The following is a 22193-nucleotide window of genomic DNA, read 5'->3' as shown; positions in this document are numbered from 1 at the left end:
AAATAAATTAAATTTTTTAATACTCTTATTAAAAAATATCAAGTTGATAGTCATTAATTATTACTATTAAATAATTATAGATTTTATTTTATTAAAAAGTTTCTTTAATATTATAACTTTTATAACATTATTATATTTGAATTTTTATCTTATATAAGTTATTTATTTTAATGTAATCAATAAGTGAGTGAATCATATAAGTGAGTAAACTACTTTCCATTCTTAATATAATGAGAAATGCTCTGTATCAAAAATGTCAATCACACAAAGAAATAAAGCCTTTACTCAGAAAAGAAAGCTTCTTTTAGCCATTTAAACACTTAAAAATGATTAAATTTCAAGTGTACAAGCTACAGTAAAGCTATATGAAGTCTTTTATACAACTTTAACTCATCACATATATGGTTGTACAGCACATGTTGACACTTCTTCAAAGAACTGAAAACTTAGTTTTACAGAAAAAGAATCTCTTGTTCAATAAATTCTGGCTATGAATGAGTGAGGTCAGCCTCTCTGAGTTGCAGCTATATGAGAAATGGTCAATCTTCTTTTTGCCAGTCAAGGATTTAATTCCCCACTCACAGTGGGTAAATGCTGGGTATGAAACTTTGTCAAACATCATGATAAGCTGAAATTCAAGTTCTCATATAAATATGATCATCAGCAGACTCTATATGAGAATTCTGAGATTATTCATAGATAGTTTAAGCTCATATGAAATACTATTGCAAAGTATAAAATTCTGAAAGATGATATCTATAACTTTGATGATACAGGGTTTCAGATGAGTGTAATTGAGACTGTCAAAGTGATAACTGAATCTGAAAAAGCTGAGAATCTCAAGCTTGTGCAGTCTGGAGATCAGAAATAAGTGACTATTATTGCTGAAGTCAATGCAACTGTCTGAGTCTGCATACAATGATTATTCTCAAAGAAAAGATACATTAATCCTGCTGGTATAAGATAGAAGGGTTATAATATGACTGAGTGATTGAAGTCAGTGAGAATTACTGAACCACTGACCAGCTGAGCTTGTACTAACTGAAATAAGTGTTCAATAAGAAGATTCTATTTTGTATGAATGACAGATATCAACTGTTGATTCTAGACTGGCACTAAAGCCATGTCTCAGCTGGATTTGATCAATTTTGCACTGAGAATCAGATCATTGCCCTCTACATGCTGTCATATTCCTCCTATCTCCTTCAGTCATTGAATGTTGGCTACTTCTCACCCCTGAAAACTGCATACAGACAGCAGATGGAAAATCAAATGTGGGTTAGAATCAATCATATTGACAAGAAGAAGTTTCTGAGTCTATATCCTGCAGCTCAGATGCAGGCTCTGACTGAGAGCAACATCAAGAGCAGCTTTAGAGCTGCTGAACTGGTTCCATATAATTCTGAGCAGGTTCTCTCGCGGCTTAATATCATGATGCATAGCTCTACCCCCTCAGGGACCTTCTATAGCTCCCAGGCCTCCTGGGTGACAGCCATACCACATAATGTACATCAATTGGAGCAGCAGGCTGAGAAAGTTAAAGAATATATCAAGCACTGTACACAGAGCCCATCCAGTCTAATCAATCATGCTCTAAGTCAGCTGGTCAAGGGATGTCAAATGACAATGTACAGTGCTGCTATTCTAGTAGCTGAAAACAGAGAGTTAAGAGCTCAAAATGCCAAACAAAAGAGAAAGCAAGAAAGAAGCTGTATATATGTAGCTCAACAGGGTGCTTTGAGGGCTGAAGAAGGCTTGGATCATGTATAAAAGATCAATGAATAAGAGCAGAGGGTGGTTGAGACTGCTGAGTTGTGACTATAAAAACATATAGCACCATGATGTAGTGTCTATGAGATTATTGAGCATACTGCCCATACATACTCTAAGTATATAGAAAATAATTTATAATGTAATTTGCTAGTTTTTCTTTATAGTTAAGACTTTGAAGACATTCTTATTATATAAAAAGTGGGAAGTGGTTCACTCACTGATATGATTCACTTGCTTATTAATTACATTAATCTTTCAATGATGTATTTATTCAGTGATATAAGCATTATCATACAAAAGTAGTTAATGAATCTGCTTGATACAAATATGAACAATATAATGAAAAATAGTTTCTTACTAATCTAAAAAATATCTATCATCAAATCTTTAAATCTATTATTGTTAGGCTCAGCGCCCGACCGAGCCCGACCGAGGCCCGGTGCCCGGTTAGACTCGACGTCGGATTAAGCTCGGCGCCCGATTAGGCCAAATATTCTCACGTGATCAAACGACCATGCGGGTGGTTATAACCCGGGCAGGCCCCAGCACCTCTTTCATCCCATCAAGCTTAGTATTTCGTTATATAGCAGTTAGCAACGCAGAGAGTTTCCTTCTTATGCAGCTCGCCTTCGCTCCCTAACAATTATTATCAAAGTTCAGATTTACTAACTATAAGATCTATTTAATCAAATAAGAAATAATCTTTCAACATCTGAGATAATATAATATAGATAATAACTCAGAGCTGCTTGTTAGGGTGAGAATGTGAGCTGCATAAGAAGGAAACTCTCTGCGTTGCTAACTGCTATATAACGAAATACTAAGCTTGATGGAATGAAAGGGCTGCCTGGATTATAACAGCCCACTGGTCGCGTGGTCATGTGATGAGGATTAGGCCTAATCGGGCGCCGAGCTTAATCCGACGTCGAGTCTAACCGGGCGCCGGGCCTCGGTCGGGCTCGGTCGGGCGCTGACCCTAACATCACCTAGGGACAGGCATGTCCTCATGCCGGTAGGTCATCATCAACCTCGTCCTTCAGGTAGCTGTCTGTCTCCCATGCCTTCAGCCACTCATCTAGTCGCCTTGGGGGTCCGGCTTTTGTAGGATTAGCCTCATGGAAGTCATGTATGGTGTGTGGTGATTCTTTGAAGTTATGAGCTAGGTATCAAGATGAGCCCTTATCAAATTCCTTCCAGTGGACTTGATATTGCAATTTGTCTTGATTTATTTGACTGGCTAATATATTCTCCACTTCTTATTCATTTTCTCCATCTATCTCAATTGGATCTGGTGGTTTGACAGTCTGCTCTGGTAGAGGGTCTCTTAAATCCTTGCACAACTTGTCTTAGAAGAAGATTAAATGAATCTTTATAGTTGTGAAGAGGTCCAGTTTATAGGTGTTGCTCATCCCCTCTAGAATTTTGAAGAGGCCTGTGTTCTGTGCTGTCAGCTTACAGCTTGATCAGTCAATTTTATATGATTTCAATATCAAGTAGATAAAATTTCTCATTATAAAATCAGATTTCTAATGATATCTATCAGTCTACTTCATCATCTGTTTCTGTACTATTTTCATGCTCTTGTCTGCTCACTTTTAGATCTCTTTTATTTATATAATAAAGTTTTGAGCAGCTTTTTAATTTGTTTTCTTCTCTGTCTCTAGTTTTCTTGATAAAAGTCTTCAGTCAAATAATGTTCATGACTCATATTCATTTGCAATTAGAAAGAAAATGATCTTAGTAAAGATGTTTGAGATGACTGCAGAAGCATGATCTATAATGTATAATTATTCATCTTAGTCATTTTGATAGTAATTAACATATCAGTGAAAGTGTGTGATAATATATTGATTTATTGTCTCTATCTGTTCATCTATCTATGCATGATATGCTGTTAAGAGTTTCAACTTTATATCTAGAATTTCTGTGAACTCATTTCAGAAGTTTGATATGAACTGAGAGCTGCAGTTAGAGATAATTGAGTTTGATGCTTTATTATAGAAATAATAGAATTGAATGAATAATTAAGTCAGCTCATAAACTATAACTTTACAGATGATAGAAACTGAAATTATCTTCTTGCTTAATTGACAGACTATAACTAGAATGACATCACAGTCACTTTTACTCTTTGATATATTCATGAAATTCATTGCAATATATTGTTATATCTATTCCGTTATTAATAATGACTTTAGCAGATTGAGAGCTTTGTTTCTTGAGATCTTACTAACTCAGCATATATGATAGTTCTGAATATAGTGTAGAATATCTGCTCATCAAATGGTTCATCAATAGCAGAAGTAAATCAGAATCAGAATCTTTCATTTTCTTAGATATGCTATTGAGGTCTGATCATGAATCTTTTATAGTAGAGCAGCTATAAAAGTTTTTTTCTTCTAAGCAGACATTATCAATTTATTATTATAAAGTAACATATTATTCTTCATTATATAGAAGCTATTCTCCTCTCCTTCTTGCTGCTGCAGAAATTCAAATAAGATTATCATTTTGTTTAAAGATATAATGTATTCAGTAATATTCTTTTTTTCTGAAAATTTAATATTAATAATATTTATATTTATAAAGAAGATAATTTGAAGACTTAAGATCTCTGATTTTAGAAGAACTTACAGATAATTGTCTAAGTGCTTTTTGATATACTCAGATCTGCTCAGTGCATCTATCAGTGTATTGTTCTTCTTTAATTAGTATTTAATCTTAAAGTAAAAGTGAGAAAAATATTTTATTCTGCAGATCTGACATGCATTTAGCTTCTTGATTGTCATGAAGTATTTCAATGCATGATGATCAGTGAAAATCTTGAATTATTTTTTCTGTTGTAGTATCTCAAACTCAGCTCATCACTTCTGTAATGATCAGATTACTATAAGCATTTTCTTGTCATGAATGTCATAGTTGAGCTCTGCATCATTTATTAACTTAAAGTAAAAGACCACGGAGTGTTAAAAATTATTATTTAATCATTGACTCAGTATTTTAGTCATCACTTCATCTAAGATATTAATCTCAATGCAGATTTCATATTCATAGTCATAATAATGTAGAGTTTGGGTCTTCACCAGCTGCTTCTTCAATTTCTTAAAGACTGACTGATATTCTGATGTTCATATAAATGAAACTATCTTCTTTATCAACTAATATAGTGATTTTACAATTTAGTTATAGTTTTTTATAAATTATCAATAAAAGTTATCAAATTCTAGAAATGATTGAATATCTTTAACTGTGATTAAGATCTGTCACTTTGTGGTAATAATAGTCTTTTCAAAGTCTGTCTTAATCTTTTTTATGATAATGATAAATCTTAGATATCTTATTCACTAAATAGCAAAGTTGCATTTCTAAATGCTAGCTTGCAAGTCAGCTATCTTTAATCAGTTCAGTATCAGATTTACTTGCTGCTTGTATTCTTCAAAAGTCCTGCTGTAGATTAGAAGATCATTTATGAATGTTGTCTTGAACTTATCCAGATAGTCAAAGAAGATACTATTAATAAATCATTAAAAGTAAATAGAAGTATTCATAAAATTAAAGAAAACTACTCAATATTTATAGATCTTATAGTAGGTTTTAAAGATGATCAAATTTTCAAACTCAGAGTTTATTCAAATATGATAAAGCTCTTGCTGAATGTTCAGCTTTGTAAAGTATTTTACTTTATTAAGTTAGTTCATCAGCTCATCTATTAAAGGCAAGAAATGTAATCTCATTTAATTATAGTATTTAACTTATGAAAATCAATGCAGAATTATAGCTTCTTCTTATTGCAAATAATCAAAATTGAGAAGGCATAAAGAACTGAACTTACTATAACAAAATCTTTTACTAGATTAACTTCAAGATAGATCTTTACCACTTCTAGCTTCTTCAGATTTATCTTATATAGAGATGCATATCTGATGTCCTGGATGAGATCAGTATTAAACTGAAGCTCTATCTTAGAATTAACACTTTTATATAAAGAAGATAATTTATCTAATACTTTCTTTAAGAAATAGTTCTTTCAGCTCTTTAGTCATTCTGATAAGTGACTAATTAGTTTCTTATTAGATTTCTCATTTACTTTTATTAAACCTCATCTCTCTTCAAACTATTTATCAATTTCATGCAGATTCATTATAAAAACTATTGAGTTCTTGTTTTTTATATACTTATAAAAGAAGACAGCTTTAATGAAGTTCATATTCATTGTCTATGATGCTGCCTTCTTCAAGACCAGTTTCTGCCTTGTCTCAGACATCATAACTGAGTAGATTTTTTTCAATCTTCAGAGCTGAGTCTGATGCTTTTATCTGATCTTTTTGTTTAGTTTGATTTCTCTTTATTTCATATTCATCTGATACTTAGACTTAGAGTCTGAATACTTTAGTATTGATTGAGATACTATCTTCAACATCAGCTCTGCTATCTGTTCAGAGATAGACTATTCACTTAGTTAAATCAGATATTGATTTTTAACATCAAATCATATGTCCTGTGTCATCAGCCACTTTCATACTAGGATGACAGAGTACTGATCTAGATTTATCATCAGCAAAGAGATATTTTGAAATTTCCAGCCATTCACTCAGAGATTTAAAGTCAACGTGTGATCTATCATCTCATCAGAGGTGTCATTATATCTCTTTATGCAGTATTTAAATAAGAGTTCTTGATACTTTCTATCAAAAAATCTTATCAATTCTATGATATATTAGATATCAATAAAATTCACACTATTTGCTTTAGTATCAGCAAGAGAATTTATAGAAGTAGCAATTTTATTAAAGACTAACTTGATTAATACATTAAAATTTTTCTCTCAATCAAGTTCTTCATATCAAACCTCTTATAAACTATTGAGCTATCTGAGATAAAGTCTTCTTTCAGACTTACTCTTTTCTTAAATCTGTTGAAAACTCAGAGATATTATTCTATGAGCTCAGTAATCATCTATTGAAACTTCTGCTTTGCAGAACAGTTTCTGATGATATAATCTTTTTCCTTACAATAGTAGCATTAAATATCTAAATGAGAGCTTAAGATCTTCTTCATGATAGAGAATTATGAGATAGAGATGTTGATAAATGTTTAGCTGTTAACAGTTCACAAAATGTTCTGCTTGAAGATATTAGATTCATTTCTCTGCAAGCTTTTTGATTTTTAAATGATATTGATTATCTGAAAGATGTGAGCTGCCTATATATAGATTTTCTGAAACTTAGTATATGTATCAGTGATTGCATTGATTATCACTATTATCCTTTGAAGATCAAAGAACGGTTTATCATTAAAGTCTATCTTATAGTCTCTTTTAATAACCTTGATCTCACTCATCAGATATAAGAATTATGTAATAAATTTATGATAATTATTCTCATTGTGCATAATCAGCTTGTGATAATCACTCTTGATATTTTGCAGCTCGTTAACATTTTCATATATTGACTTAAGATGCTTAAATATCTCTTTTGCAGTTTGATATCACTCAGAGTAGTTCTCTTTCATATGAGGTATAATATGATATACTATGTTCTCATTTATCTGATTTTCAATATATACAATCTTCATGTGTTCTGTAGAGTAGTGATCAGCATTCTCTCAGAGCTTGTTCTTTATATGAAAAAGCCAGTGCTCAAACTTTAACTTCTTATCATCAATGAGATGTTTTGGGTCATCAATCTTGATAGATCTCCTTGTGTTCTCTAAAAGAATGATGTTTTAACTTGTTGCTTGATTGTTAACTGTTATTTAAATTAAAATGTGATTAAGTTCATCATATTCTGCAATGAGCTCATTGATTTGACTCTGTTTGATAGCTGTCTGGGCTGCAGCATCATTCTGTTCCATTTGCAGATATGTGACTATATCTCTCAGTATTTTTTTATTATCAAAAATATTGTCAAAGATTACTACTAACTTGTTGCAATTATGATTTTTATCTAAGTAAATTATCTGTCTAAATTCCTCAAATGAGACCCACAGTTGATTGGTTGGCCTTGTTAAAACATATCACCAGTCCTTCTTGATCTCTTCAGAGGGCTGGAAGTCTGGGTGGTCATCCTGGTCTAGGTCTTTCTAATGACTAAGGGGGATAAGTTGCTGTTGTCTATTGCATTATCAAATTCTTGCTGAGCAAGTTCTACTCAATCCTGAGTAGAAAGGGTAGGAGGAAGCTTAGTATTATGTTAGAGTTCAAATGCAAGCTACATAAGAAGGAAACTATCTGCATTGCTAACTGCTATATAACAAAATACTAAGCTTGATGAGATGAAAGGGTGCTGGGGCCTGCCCAGGTTATAACGACCCGCATGGTCATGTGGTCACGTGATGAGGATTAGGCTCGGTCGGGCGCTGAGCCTAACAGATATGACTATAAAATTTAAAAATTAATGATTTTCTATTAGACATAACCTCTGTTGTCTCTCTTCAGTATATTGAATAATATTTATATTTCATCAAAGAGAAAAATAATGCAAAAAATTCTTATTTTAGTTTAAAATATACTTTATATGTTATAAAGTAATTTATAGAGTTAGGTCCAGCAGCTGTTATAATAGAGCTAGTGAAAGTAGCTATTTCTAGCTCATCTTTTATTAAGTCAAACCACTTTCACTTTGTTCTATCATTATAATATTCATTTATAGAAATGTATTTCTCAGATTCTATTGAATTTGAAAATAAAACTCTCATGAATATTTAATATTTTTCTTGAAATATATTAGCAGTATAATATTGATTTGATATTCATATTTTAATATAAAAAGCTTTACTACTCCTCTAGATTTAATATAATTAAAAGCTTTAAAAATATCTTTATTTTCTATATTTTCAAGAAAATCATTCCAGTATTTAGTTTTTGCTCTTTTGATACTAGAAAAGTAGTTGTTTTTAATGTCTTTATATGTGTTCAACAGTGCTGCCACTAGTAATATAGAATAAGATTGATCTGCTTCAAACTTTAATCATATTCAATTACTTAAATTGATTTACTTTAATTTTCAATCATCTATATATATTTAGTTGCTCATCTTATTTTCATATTCTAATTCTCAGTTTAGTGTTCTTATCACAGCTATTTAATTATATAGATAAATTGAGCTTTTGTTTTGTTATCATTATATTTTTAATTGAGTCATAACAATCAAAGTATTTTTCAATAATATTTAATAATTGTTAGGCTCAGCGCCCGACTGAGCCCGACCGAGGCCCGGCGCCCGATTAGGCCTAATCTTCGTCACGTGACCACATGACCATGCGGGTCGTTATAACCTGGGCAGGCCCCAGCACCCCCTTTTATTTCATCAAGCTTAGTATTTTGTTATATAGCAGTTAGCAATGCAGATAGTTTCCTTATGCAGCTCGCATTCGCACCCTAACAATATAGCTGAACTAAGTGTCAAAAGAAAGTGTGAGAAGCATTATAACTAATACTATAAAAGAGCAAAAATATAGACACTGTGAGCACTATGAGGAGAAGAAAATAGCAATGAATGAAAACATAGATATAGAATTAAATAGTAGCTAATCATTGAATCTCTTGAAGGAATTTGAGAATTCAGAGTGTTTATATATATGAATAAGTAGCAACAGATTTCACCTTTAATCTTTCATGAAATGAGAGATGTAGTGCTGATTCTATTCTTCAGTGAGTAGTAACAGATTTCATCTCTAATCTTTCATGAAATGAGAGTTTTGTGATATAAAGTGCTGATTCTAAATGCTGAAAGTGCTAATTCTTTATGAGATGCTTTAGTAAGCAGTGTGAGGGCAAGAAGCTAGTACAAAAGATCTTAACATCATCACATTTTAATCATTGAATACTAATCTTGATTTATATAAAAAAAATTTAATAATTAATATATATATATATATATATTTACTTATATGTTTTACTCAGTTATGAATTATATTAGTTATTATAATTTCTGAATTAAGTGAGCATTTTTTTATCTTCTTTAGTTAATCTCAAGAAATATCACTTTAAACTTTATGTATTTTAGTGCTGTTATGTAAATAATATTAAATCTTAGATATTAATTTCAAAACTGTTCTGACAAACACATTTGCTCATAAGTAACATAGTATGATGAAAAAGCTAAAGAATTAAGAGATAATCACTACATGTTGTATTGATATAGACTACAGAGTACTGTTGATTTGTCTGAAAACATCAGTCCACCAGCATGTTTGCATATGTTGTCACAAGCTAACTAGTTTGTTTTGTTCTCAGGTTGTTAAAAGAGGGAGATAGTAGTTAATTTTACCAAGTTCCCATATGCCCAGTTTCACTTGCTGTGGAATATCACAAACCTCGAATGAACCAAGCATTGATCATTTGAACAAACTTCAGAGCTCCGAGATCAAGTTATCAAGTAAGCCACAGCCATCAAATTTCGGATTCTTGACAGTTCCCCGGCAGACACTAACATCCAATGTCCCGAAATTTCCGTTTCCTTATCCCGAGATGCGAAACTCGTTGCTGCCAAAACTAGGATCTACACCTTCCATGAAATATCCAAAATACCTTTGGCATACAGTCCGGAAACCAGTAAATGCCCTCGTTTAGAGTCTAGGGCGCCCGTAGTGCTGGACATATATTGCTCTCCATTACCTGTTAGGATCGAGAGGATATTAGTGTTGGAAAAAAAGGAGAAAAAAGCTGTTAGCCAAGTAATTGAGAGAAACTTACTTTGATACAAAGTGAGAGAATACAACTCTCCCTGCCGGGGGCCGGCCGGGCACGGCGCTGGATCTGCCCCCGTGCCCCGACGTATCTCAGCCACCCAAGACGGCGCATTGGCACTTCCAGGGTTGCGGGACATTTTAAATATTTTTATCAAGGATGGATGGCCAGCAACGACTAGTCCCCGAAGAAATCTCCCTTCCGCGTCAAATACAGTTGGGTCAGAGATATCGAGAGAGTCATCAAAGTTGATATTATCGGGATGGAAATTCACCGGGATACTTTCCCGATCTTTAGATAGCAGATTGGTCTTGGGGTCTCGTTTATAAATGTAGAGGGCATCCGAGGAAGAAGAGGCGACAACAACTTCTTTGCCAGTTGGGGTTACCAGAATTCCGTTCGAGAAGGCAATGTTGTCGGCGACAATTGTGCATTTGAAATCATCAGGAAAAGAAAAGTCCACAAAGGTCACCCAAGTCCACGGTCTTGAGAAGAATGTTTCTATTTTACTTAGAATTGGACTTGTCCTCGCGATATAGCGATGATCGTTCGTGACATAGAACTGGGTGTAAGAAACTGGGGCAATGGAGTTGGGAGAAACGATAGTTTTATCGTTATCAGATATCGTTCGAATATACTTCGCCTGGTGTAAGTCATAGTTGACGTCGAATACCTCGACGGTGCTTCCTGTCCGCCGATGGTTGATAACAAAAAGCCGCGTTGAAGCATCTGGGGAGCTGCGGAAAATGTTCACTCCCAAAGGGTGAAAGTCAGCTTCTTCAGGAAAGTCGATCAGTTCGAGTTCTTTTGTTTTTCCTGTTGAGGCATAATCAAAGATCACCAGGCTTCCCTTTGGATCCGGATTCTTGAAGACTCCCTATGGAAATATTAATTTATACATTAAACGTTGAATAGACAGCGGTTAGAAATCTTTTACTTTAAAGGGAATTATTTACCATGACAGTATTCCATTCTGTTCTTCCCGGGTCAAAGCTGATTATGGCGATGGCGCGATCATGGTCAATGAGGATATCTTCCGTATTTTCGATAATATCAGTGAAGCGGATGTTAACGGAGCCGTCTTCAAATGGGTGCCATGCTGGTGGCAGATTGTAGAGCGTATCTAATTTGGACACGAGAGGTTTGTAGAATAACCCTGAAAGCGTTACTCCAACTAACGCTAAAACAGTTGTCTGATAATAAAAATTGTTAGAGAAAGGAGGGATGGTTCATGGTTGCCAGTGAGGGGTTCGGACAACTGAAAGCGAACCTTGCCAATGCCAGAGAGAACCATGATAGATTTTGGGAGATTTGAAGAGTTTCAAGTAGCCTTCCAAGTCTCGACAGGTTCAAAATGATAGATTTAGTCAACTACAATGTTGAGAGTGATGACTCGGGCTAAACTCGCTCGGACCGATTTTGTTTCCATGGGTGTAAGTAACTACATACAAAGATAACACCAGGTTCTAGTGGCCACTCATGAAAATTCTTGACCCACCAATTCAATGCGAATTCTTCACCATCTTTTCTAAATGAACTTTTCCATCTGAAATATCTATTAAAAAGCCACTAAAGAATTGGAAAATGACACTGTTTCTTCTGCTAAAGCTGTAGCTGCAGCTTGGCAATCTCTCATAAATTATTTTATATTACTAATTAGTTAACGGAATTTAACTGGCTGTGATAGAGCTTATCAATAGCAGCAAAAATTAAACTCTAAACAAAAAAAAAAAAAATTTCAATTCAATGAATATTGAACATGTTTAAATCTATTTTATCTCTTTTATATGAGAAATAATCTTTTAAATTTAATTATAATTTTATAATTTATTTAATAAAATATAAATATAAAATATAAATAAATAATAATATAAAAGTTTAATTTTTAATTTTTAATTTTTAATTTTTAATTTTAAATTATATAAAAACTATTATTTAATTAAATTTTAAATATAAAATAAAAACTTTTAATTTTTATATATAGATAAATATATAGATTTTATAATATAATAATTACTTTTTTATTATAAAGAGCTATGCTCACCTTCGTGATAATCAGGCTACGCCTTCGCGCTATTGAGACACTATTGAAATGGTTCTATTGAGACGGTGCTGTCAAGGCGGCGCCTCCACCTTATGTGTATGACTTCTATTATCAAGGCGTGGGTTCAACATCTTCGTGCTGAAGCTCTACTTTTCATAAAAGAAAGTTCAATCTCTCTTACATGATCTGTCCTTTTTTTTTCTTAATGACTTTCTGTTTTCATACACATTAGTTATTAGCTATGTTCTCAGTAGCTAGTCTGTTATATTTATATCATTAAAGATATATTTATTAAAAAATATTTAATAATTTTTAAATAAAAAAGAAAATAAAAAGTTTTATATATTTTCAAAGTAGAAAAAAATACAAATATAAATTATTAATTTTGAAAAATATCAATTAAATTAAATAATTGTTGATATACTTTCTATAATTTAAATTTAATTTTATACTATTTTTTTAAATCATTTTCTTTATAACTAACTATATTTAAATTCTCACAAAACAATTAAAGTTCACAAATATTTTCATAACTTGAAAAAATAAAAAACTTAAACAAAAATAAAACACATATCATAACAAGTATAATTTTCTTAAATGTTCAAAAATTAATAAAAAAATTAATAACTATTTTCAAGTCATTGAGATTCATTCATATATATCAATGTATAATTGAGTGAATGCAATATATAAAACTTAGCAATTCAGCATGTTCAGTAAGCATTGTACAATAATATCAACAAGCAGGCGATTAAGGTTTGCTGAGCTGCTCTTTTCGGAAAAACGTATAAAATCCGGCACTGAGAAACAAGTTAGGACGAACACTTCACGCAACTTCTCACAAAGGGACAAAAACATACCATATAGCCAGCTGGAAAAATAGGCATATCCAGAACCAGGCAGTCCAAACAGCACTGATTCCTCCAGATATATCAGGATGAATATCACCTGGTCCAATCTTGTTAGGTGAGAAGGTACGAGCGCAGATAGTTGCGATGGAGCCAAGAGCTTGGGCTGCAAGCAGGGTAAAGCAGATGTGGAAACGAGTTAGCGTTTGCAAGAGGATCATGCCGAATCCGACTCCTTGCATTGCATCCAGAACTCCCAGCCAAAGCCACAGGCTTCTGGATACTAGTGCTCCAGCTACGTAGCCGTGCGCCCAGGGAACATGCTGGCCAATTCCACTGGTGCCCCACCAGATCTGTGCCCATCGAGGTGCCCCTGAAGAAGCTGTTAGTGATGCACCTAAATTATGATACGACACAATATTGGGCATTCGCATACCAAGTCCAATTGCAAACAACGGCATTATCCAGCTGTGGTCCTTCGACAGGTAACTCAAGAAGCCTGTACCAACAGTTAGCGACGTTTTATTAATGAACGGAAGTATTGCCATACCAAGCAAAACTACCCAGACCACCACGAAAAACAGGAAGACGAGAAGCACTATATGCCACGGCTTCGCATGCTTGGAACTCCAAAGGACTAAGATAATATGAGAGATACAATTAGTAATTTAGGTCTAATGAAACCTCGCCTGCAATGCGGAGGGCATGGTAACTTACAGGACCAATTTCGACCATATGGAGCACTGAGGAAAAAATTCTGAATGGCCACGGTAACGAAAAACCAGGTCACAATTCTGCGACGAAGGAGGGATTTGTAAAATGATGGGACCTTTCCTGGAATTTGACGATAGAAAGTGGGAAGTCCAAAGAACAAAAGAAGCCCAATTGCCCAAAGGAACAACCCAATTGGACCAGCAATTGCACTGCATATTCCGTTAGCAGCAATTCAACCGTCTGCTTTCCCAGCAAACTTTGATAGAAGACATATACTTACGTCATCTTCCATGTCCTCGCGATTGGGGCAACGTCAACAACACCTTCAGCGATACTCTTAGTCAATGTTGAGCCCCAATACCAGAGAGCAACTACGTATATCTGCTGAGTGCCTTGTATCACACAAGCACGGAATACCCAGTCTTTCACAGGAGCTCTGGTCTCATCACCGAAGTTTAGTCCAAAGAAGATAGAGCCGCTCGATGATGCCGTCGCGTATAATGCGGATGCGACGTTCTGGACCCAACCAACACCGTAACTTGTAGGAGCATAATGAGCAAATCCGATGAAAATGAAAGCCAGGCCATAAAAGAAGAAGGGGAGAGACAGAGAGACAATGGGTTTAAACCAGCGGAAGATAAACCACCAAATAATGGAGGAGATGAGGTACGTTGTCGCGATACCATAGAGTTTCGTAGCGGTCTGACCAACTTCGCCCGTAAGCAGTGTGATCTGGTACGAGTTCGCCGCGATAATCTGGCCAAAGGCAAGGAAAAATGAATAAATGGGCCAGTCGCCGATTCGGAGTTGCATCCATTTCCTAAGGCCAGTAGGAGGCACATAATCTCTACCCAGTAGGAATTCATCGCAGTCTTTCCCACAATCGCTCTCCCGGGAGTCAATATCTTCACCATATTCAGACGGAGCGGGCGAGACGCCAACGCGTTTGACACGGAAAATTGACGAAGGTTTATCCTGCTTGCGACCTAAACGGGCATCCCTAAAGCGATTGTACCATTTCTTTTCGCTTTTCACCAGGTACTCTTCAATGCATAGATCGGACTCTGAGTTGTGCCCATTCAGCTCCTCCAATTTCTTATCAAAAGCTCTATAGAACTCCCCGTTGCTATCGGTAAAGAATGGGTCCACTTTTTGGAGCTTGAAATCAGTCTTCCCACCAACAACCGATCCCAAAGAGAGAGACGAGACAGAGCTGAGACGGTTTCCAGAATCAGCGAATGGACGAGAAGGTAAGATGAAGCTTTCTCGGGCAGTAGGCGACGGAGGCCCCATGGAATAGAGAGGCTTTGGCTCATTGAGGTTTGGAGGACATAATTGGTTTCCTTGCCCCGACTCTCCATGTTCTTGGTTCAGCGTGTATTCATCGTCGCCAAAAAATGTTGCAAGAGTGTCATCGTCGCTTTCATCCTCGACGTCAGTTGCCCCTGGCATGCCAGGACGCTCAAATTCATGTTCAGGTACATTCTCGGTTGATTCCGTTGCGACTCCGTTCTTTCGCAAGTTCCGGCGACCGCGACCTGTAGCAACTTCAGAATGGCCCGGGCCAGATCGCACACCAAGGGATACCTTGCTGCCGAGACCTTGTGGTGTAATTTCATTTTCAATATCAGGTCCAGGACTAACATCTCTGCCATAAACGACAGGATTTTTCGATTGTAGGCCAACAACGCTCATTCTCTGCGGACTTGAATAACTGGGATTTCGAGATCGAGACAGCTGAGTGTTAGGAGTCATGCTTCCAGGCCCAATTGGAGAAGCCATTATGCCCGGAGTATTGTATCCAGATGGAGTCATAGCCTGACCGGTTGACTTGGAGCTTTCCTTGTTATGAACCCTAATTGCTGTGCTCTGGAGAATCTCTAGGTCCTCGATCCACTGTGCGACGGGGAACCTCTGTTTCGCAGACCTAGCACGCATCATTGCTCTCACCTCGGGTTTCGAGTTCAACGCACTGTCTATAGCCAGTTTAAACTGGTTGAGAAGGTGGCTGGTGGTTGTAGATTCAACAGTATACCACCAGCCCGGCATTTGCCCTAACCCGCCAACCCTAGCGCCGATACCGAGAGCGCCTTTTCGACCGAACTCGACAGCCACCAATCCAAAAGGTTCATCCCTAGACGGAATCAAAGCAAATTCGGCCCCGCTGAAAATATACGGTGGAAGAGCTGTGAACTCCGGTTTAGAAAAAACACGCCCGGGATAAAGCTTCATCATCTTGTCGAGTTTCAAAGCTGCAAACTTTCCATAAAGGTCGATCACCGGGCCGACACATATCAATTGAACATTCTTACGAGCTTCAAGGACAGCTGGGAAGACATCTGCGATGAGATCTACTCCTTTCTGCATAGACCACCGGCCCACAAACACGAGCAAGTCTGCATCGGGATTTTGGTCAAGGCCTGCCCATTCCTGCGCTTGGCGTTTGAGCTCCGCTCGATTGGCTTCAAATTCTGGATCCACACTAATATCGGACTCCTTCGGCAACTCTTTATTCCATTCACCAGTGTCTGAGGGGTCAGGATTTGGTAGTTGACCGACTTTCTTCAGACCCCAAAATATTGGAAAGCGGGTGAAGGAGCGTTTGCTGTATTTCTTGGAAACACCCACTGCTCCGAAGCCTTGTTGGTGGAGACGGAGGTAACTAGCACCAGCATGCAGCAAGTTGAAAACCTCACCGAACTGGACGTAGCGAGTCGCGATATCCATGTCAAGATTAAAAACGGAGCAGACTTCCTCCTTCTCTTTCATTGTACGCATAGGCCACGAGCCCTGGAATTCAGCATTATGCAGAGACAGACATGCCGGTATCGTTTGAGGGAGCAGATATAACGGTGCGAGGGACCCGTGATAGTCATTAATATGATACAAATCAACCGGGAACCTCTTGATAGCCAAAGCAATGCACTGATTCCAAGCAGAATAGTAAATAGCGCTGTCGAGATCATCCATACGCCCTGGATATGGTTCGGCTTTGGACTGTTGTCGGAAGACGGGTGCGTCGAGGAGAACGTAGGTGATATTCCTGACAACATGGTACTGAACTTGGACTTCGTAAGCCTTGCCAAGCACGGTCACTGTCATCGGTTCGGCAACTTGATCGATTGGGTACTCAACGCCGCCAACGCAGGGAACAACCCAAATCAGGTCCTGGTGTCCAAGGTGCTCGCCCATTAGTTGGGCCATCACACCCAAGCCTCCAATCTTGATCTTGATGCCCCAATCCTGGATGTGATACTCGAGAGTAGCAATTAAAGTAGTTCGGCGGTGACCTGATTCCCCCACCAAGTTAGAGGTGGATTGTAAAAACCGAGACTTGTTCGCTAGCTTAACCAGTGGATTCATTGCGTGAGACTCGTCAAGACCATGCCTGCTAAATCTCTGCCTGATTGAGAGAGGTATGAAACTCCTTTTGTCGCTAATGCCAACCTGATTAAATTTCACCCGATAAAAAGATACCATAAACACATATATACCAACAGCAGCACTTAAAATTGGGATGACCCCAAGGAGGATATATAGAACTAGCTGATGGTATTGTGAACCGACTGGCTGCAAATCAAAACGAAGGGTTCCATCATTCAGAGATATCAACCACGCAAGATAAGGCAAAGGCGGTGGGGATGTAATATTTATGACGGTTTTAGCAAGAGACGAAGGCGGCAGGCGATCTAATACGGAGTCGCCATTAATATCCCCCATTACGAATGTTTGATCAGGTTGTCCGTCCTCGTTAATTCCCCAGACGTTAATTTGAGCTAAAGCTGGCCACTCAGTCATGAATGTGAAATGCCAAATCCCTTCCTCATCTTGTACCATATGGTTTCTGAGACCAGCGTCGAAGCCGTATTGATTATAGGGGCCATTCCAAAAGAGATGTGGAAATCTTCGTGACTTCGCGTCATGCCAGTCCAGGTCACCCTGTTGGACATATGAGCTACTCCCAGTCATTCGATTCCAATATTCAACCGAAACATGTTCGCCTTTCCATGCTTGGAGTCTAGTGCCAGACCATGGTTGACGTTCGAGAGTGGTATTGCCCCCAGTGTAAGGTAACCATTCCGAAAAAGTTGAACCCCAGGTTAAGGTATACCGATAGAGATCTGCTCCAGGAGCATGATGGGAAACGAAAAGACTGCCGTTGGCGGCCCTATGCAGCAAACTTGAGGAGTAATTTGCTGAGCGGGTGAAAACCATAGGATTATCATGTTGCCCAATACGGAAAAGGAAATGATCAACGGATGCCGTGTTCCTAAGTCCATCCACACTCGTCGCATTCGTGACGGTTAATTGATGAATACCATTATAAACATTGACAAGATTTGCTGACCATCTCCATGCGTTTGGGACTTGGCCGACATATTGCACAGGTGAAGGAGTCACATTCGTACAGTTGACGCTGCGCATGTCTATAGTTGGCATTTGACGATTATCCGTAGTTGAATTGAACGAAATGCTTCTGGTCACGCTATTACAACTCATCTCTTCAGAATAGTATAGTTCAACGGTAATGGTTTCAGGTTTATCGGGGGGAACAGTCGAGAGCAGACGAGCATCATGTCCTGGCATAAACTGCGTCACCATAGGCCGTGGTCGAACGAACCGATCCACAGGAACATAGGCTTTAAAATCCCATGGCTTGAGCTCCAGACTTTCAACACATCCATTGAATTCATCAGAGCCTTCGAATCCCAACTTCTTGGGACCTGGTATTAAAGTAAGTTCTTCATACGGATAGAATAGATTTTTGACAACAGTGCCAGCATCAAAGGAAGAAACGAGAGCCGTATCATTATTGGAGCAGTCGAATCGGTATCTGCGGGTTTCGTTGAAGTTTTGGTACACCAACCAAACAGGCTGGTTTCCCGTAGGGCCAAAGTCCTGAACACCCTCGAAGCGGCTACGATGAATGGACCACATTCCAGTTTCCGTCGGTGTATTGTTCGAACCAGGAAGAAATACTTGCCATGTCTGGTTTGAGAGATGCTGGACAAACCACCCATCATTCAAAGTGGCGAAGTGCTCCCTCATCTGATACATGGTTTTCAAAATATTGCGAACTGGATGAGACGGATCTCTGTGGTCATAGCCGACGGTATCGTCATGGCAACCATTTTTACCAGATTCAATGGGCCATTGAAAGTACTGTTCGGAGCCAAGCACATAGCAACCGTGAGTTTGCCAAGCTGTCGCAGGAGACATTGCTTGTCGGCCGAAGATATAATTTCGAGCAGTGTTGTCTAACACATACAATGCTTGCTCCTCGCCCCAAAGGAGGAGTGGAATTCCTGGAAGGTGAAGCGTTGTAATATAGAACGCTAACAGCATTCGCTCCGTCCCTTCTGAAATAGTAGGCCAGCGGAATACATCCTGATTTGTTGCACCGAACATATGGCGGGGATCTATTCTTCCGTCGACATTGAGAAAGTCATTGGTGAGGAGCATTTCGTACCACATATCTACCCAGTTGACTGGAGTATCAAAGCCCGCAGCAAGGTTGCCGTCCATACCCAGAAATCGTGTCAGAGTACGATAGACTGAATAGTGAAATGCTCCAGCATCTAATGCAACTTTCCCTTCTTCCCGAATAAAATATTGTTCGCTCGAACGATTTGTCAATTTCACAGCAATCTCCAATGTCTCAGGCCGCATGTTTGGTTGCCTCCCGCGGCCAAGATAGATAGACCCGAGTGTATTTCCACCAGTGATTTCTCCAGGTAGAAAGAAATTTTGCTTTCCTAGCTTTCTGGCACACTCGCGATAGTGCTCACTCATGTCCGCTAACGCGTCGACAGTCACCTGGAGCGCTTTGTCATATCGGAAACCATCGATGTCAAGTTGGGCTATCACCATACATGAATGTCTCTTTAATCTATCTCTGACCGAAGGAACCCATTCACGCAAACGGTCTTGCACTGAAGCGAATTTGGCGAGCTGACGTTGCCAGTCAGGGTACACGCCAAATGCTTCGATATCACCGTATTGGTCGAAGTCACTATCGTAACAGCCATTCAACTGGCTGGTCACATCAGTGCCGACAGGGAAACCATCTTCCCACCAAAACCTTGGATAATCACAGGTCTCATTATAAGTGTTGCCGATTTCGAAATCCACATAACGACGACTTGACTTCCAGATTACTTGATGCTCAGTGACAGTAAATGGAGTCGTTTCGTTCAGAAATCCTACGAAGCCGATAAGGTCTCCCAAGCTGTTGAAATTGTTCAGTACATCCCGTGTATTCAGTAAGAGGATAGTGACTCAATCATCTCAACTCACGTTGCCACAGTGTTATCCATGAGCACATACATGCCCCGCCTGTGAATTTCCGTGATAGCATCCCTGACTGTTTGAAGGGTTCCAAAATGTTTATCGAGAAGGGTGGTATCAAGTGCCGAGTAACCGTCCGCGCCCCACGGCTGATTCATGAGAATCGTTCCGGCAAGATATATTCCCTGCTCGTCCTCATTAGCAGGTTTTATGACCTGGATAAGAACGACATAGCTATTGACGTACCTTTATTCCCATACCTTGGAGATAATCTAAACTGTCAACTAGGCCTTGAATATCTCCTCCGTGCCGCATTTGGTTCGAGTTCAAATCATGCTCGAACGTAGTGCCGTTGATGTTGTCATTTGTTGGGTCTCCATTAACCCATCGATCGAGGAACAAGGTGTAAAATGGGAAACGCCAATTTGACGGTGACGGGAAGTAATCGTGATTTTCCCATTCTCCCCAATAGTCGGCAGGATTCGTTGCAGTCTTGTTCTCGTTGAGATTGTACTCTACCAGTGCTGGGTCGTACGGCCAGCTCTTTGCAGTAGTAGCGAAAAGTGTCCAAGAGACACCCACCAACCACCACTGCATCATCGATAACAACTGAAAATTACGCCGCGAGATATACTCAACATAAACCGCGATAGACAGGACGAAGAAACTAAAAACGAGTGGAGTAACGGGAGGAAATAGAAGAGTCGACTTGTTTGTTGATTATCGATCTTATTCTTGTAGTATCAAATTCCCGTCCTCCAACGCCGCTCCGAGCTGGAACTTAGTGGATTAAGAACGAGAGACTGGAATTTGGTAAGAAAAGAACTCAAAGGTATATACTACCAGTATAAACAGAACAATTCATTAAGGAAATAGTTATCGGAAAACAGAATGGCACTTGGGAGGTAGAAACGAAAGGTCGAGGAAAGAATCAATGTCGGCCCGGCTGGAATTACCAAGGCTAGGGCCAGGTGAAACATGGCAACCTTCAACTTGGGCATGAAAAACTCTATCGATAAGTAATCCTTCAGCCTCACCCCTCATTACGTTTGGAGTTAATAATTTGGAAGGTCCAAAACCCATATCAGATTGCGGGCACACCGGTCTAGCCAGTTGACAACAGATGTCAAGCGAGATCCCTGCTGGGCGGGTAGGTGCTATTTTCGGAAACAAAATAGACGGGCTCATCCAAGCTTCGGTTTAGAAATAAGATACGGGATGTTAGGATATGACAGAATCATACAGAGTTAAAAAAAACTCTTTTTTTGGAAGTTACCTGGGTCAAAAGTGTGGGCAACCATTGAATCAGGGAGATAGCCAACAAATAACCCTTCCGTGAAAATAACGAGTGCGATTGGACGCGAGCAGACCAAGTTTGCATACTTCACCTTATGATTTCGAGGCTCTTCGGGAATGGCCATAGCGTGCGTTGAGCAACACTCAACGCCAGGAGGGACCGATTTTGTTTAAGCTTTCCATGCAAGACCAAGCTGTCTCCAGCCACTGCCACCAGAGGCTCTCTCTTTAGCTAGCACATAGGGCGAATTTGTGAAACGCCGTTGCGACCAGAGTCCCAAAATGGATATCTTTTGCCCAAAAGTGCGGCCATGGACCTCACTCACAGGTCAACTTTTGTCCATGCCATTAATTTCTTTCCATATTTGTTGCCTTCCGTAGTGGTTCCATTCAAAGATCAATGATGGGAACAGTTAACTCGACTAACTTCCCTGCTACTGAATTCCGACTGCCTGTCAAAGTCTTGACGTCGATTGTAACCAAAACAGAATACGCACACACACACACACACAGACACACACACACACACACACACACACAC

At 38.3% G+C, this 22193-nt stretch overlaps 2 protein-coding genes across 2 annotated transcripts; both read right to left on the bottom strand.

The window, feature by feature from the left end:
- Positions 1–10274: 10274 nt before the first annotated feature.
- Positions 10275–11756, bottom strand: PADG_03170 (uncharacterized protein; the record flags this gene model as incomplete). The annotated part of the gene is made up of 4 exons (XM_010760462.1): positions 10275–10390; positions 10469–11339; positions 11419–11655; positions 11733–11756. The coding sequence occupies 4 exons, from the start codon at positions 11754–11756 to the stop codon at positions 10275–10277; spliced, it is 1248 nt and encodes a 415-aa protein (XP_010758764.1).
- A 1501-nt stretch (positions 11757–13257) lies between these two features.
- Positions 13258–20953, bottom strand: PADG_03169 (uncharacterized protein; the record flags this gene model as incomplete). Its single annotated transcript, XM_010759989.1, has 8 exons — positions 13258–13306; positions 13367–13727; positions 13791–13853; positions 13905–13991; positions 14072–14277; positions 14349–20297; positions 20366–20541; positions 20603–20953. 8 exons carry the CDS (start codon positions 20951–20953, stop codon positions 13258–13260), a joined length of 7242 nt encoding a protein of 2413 aa, XP_010758291.1.
- Between the last annotated feature and the right edge of the window lie 1240 nt (positions 20954–22193).

Source organism: Paracoccidioides brasiliensis, assembly GCF_000150735.1.
Source record: "Paracoccidioides brasiliensis Pb18 unplaced genomic scaffold supercont2.3, whole genome shotgun sequence".
NCBI lineage: Eukaryota > Fungi > Ascomycota > Eurotiomycetes > Onygenales > Ajellomycetaceae > Paracoccidioides > Paracoccidioides brasiliensis.
This window is presented reverse-complemented; position numbering and strand designations above follow the sequence as displayed.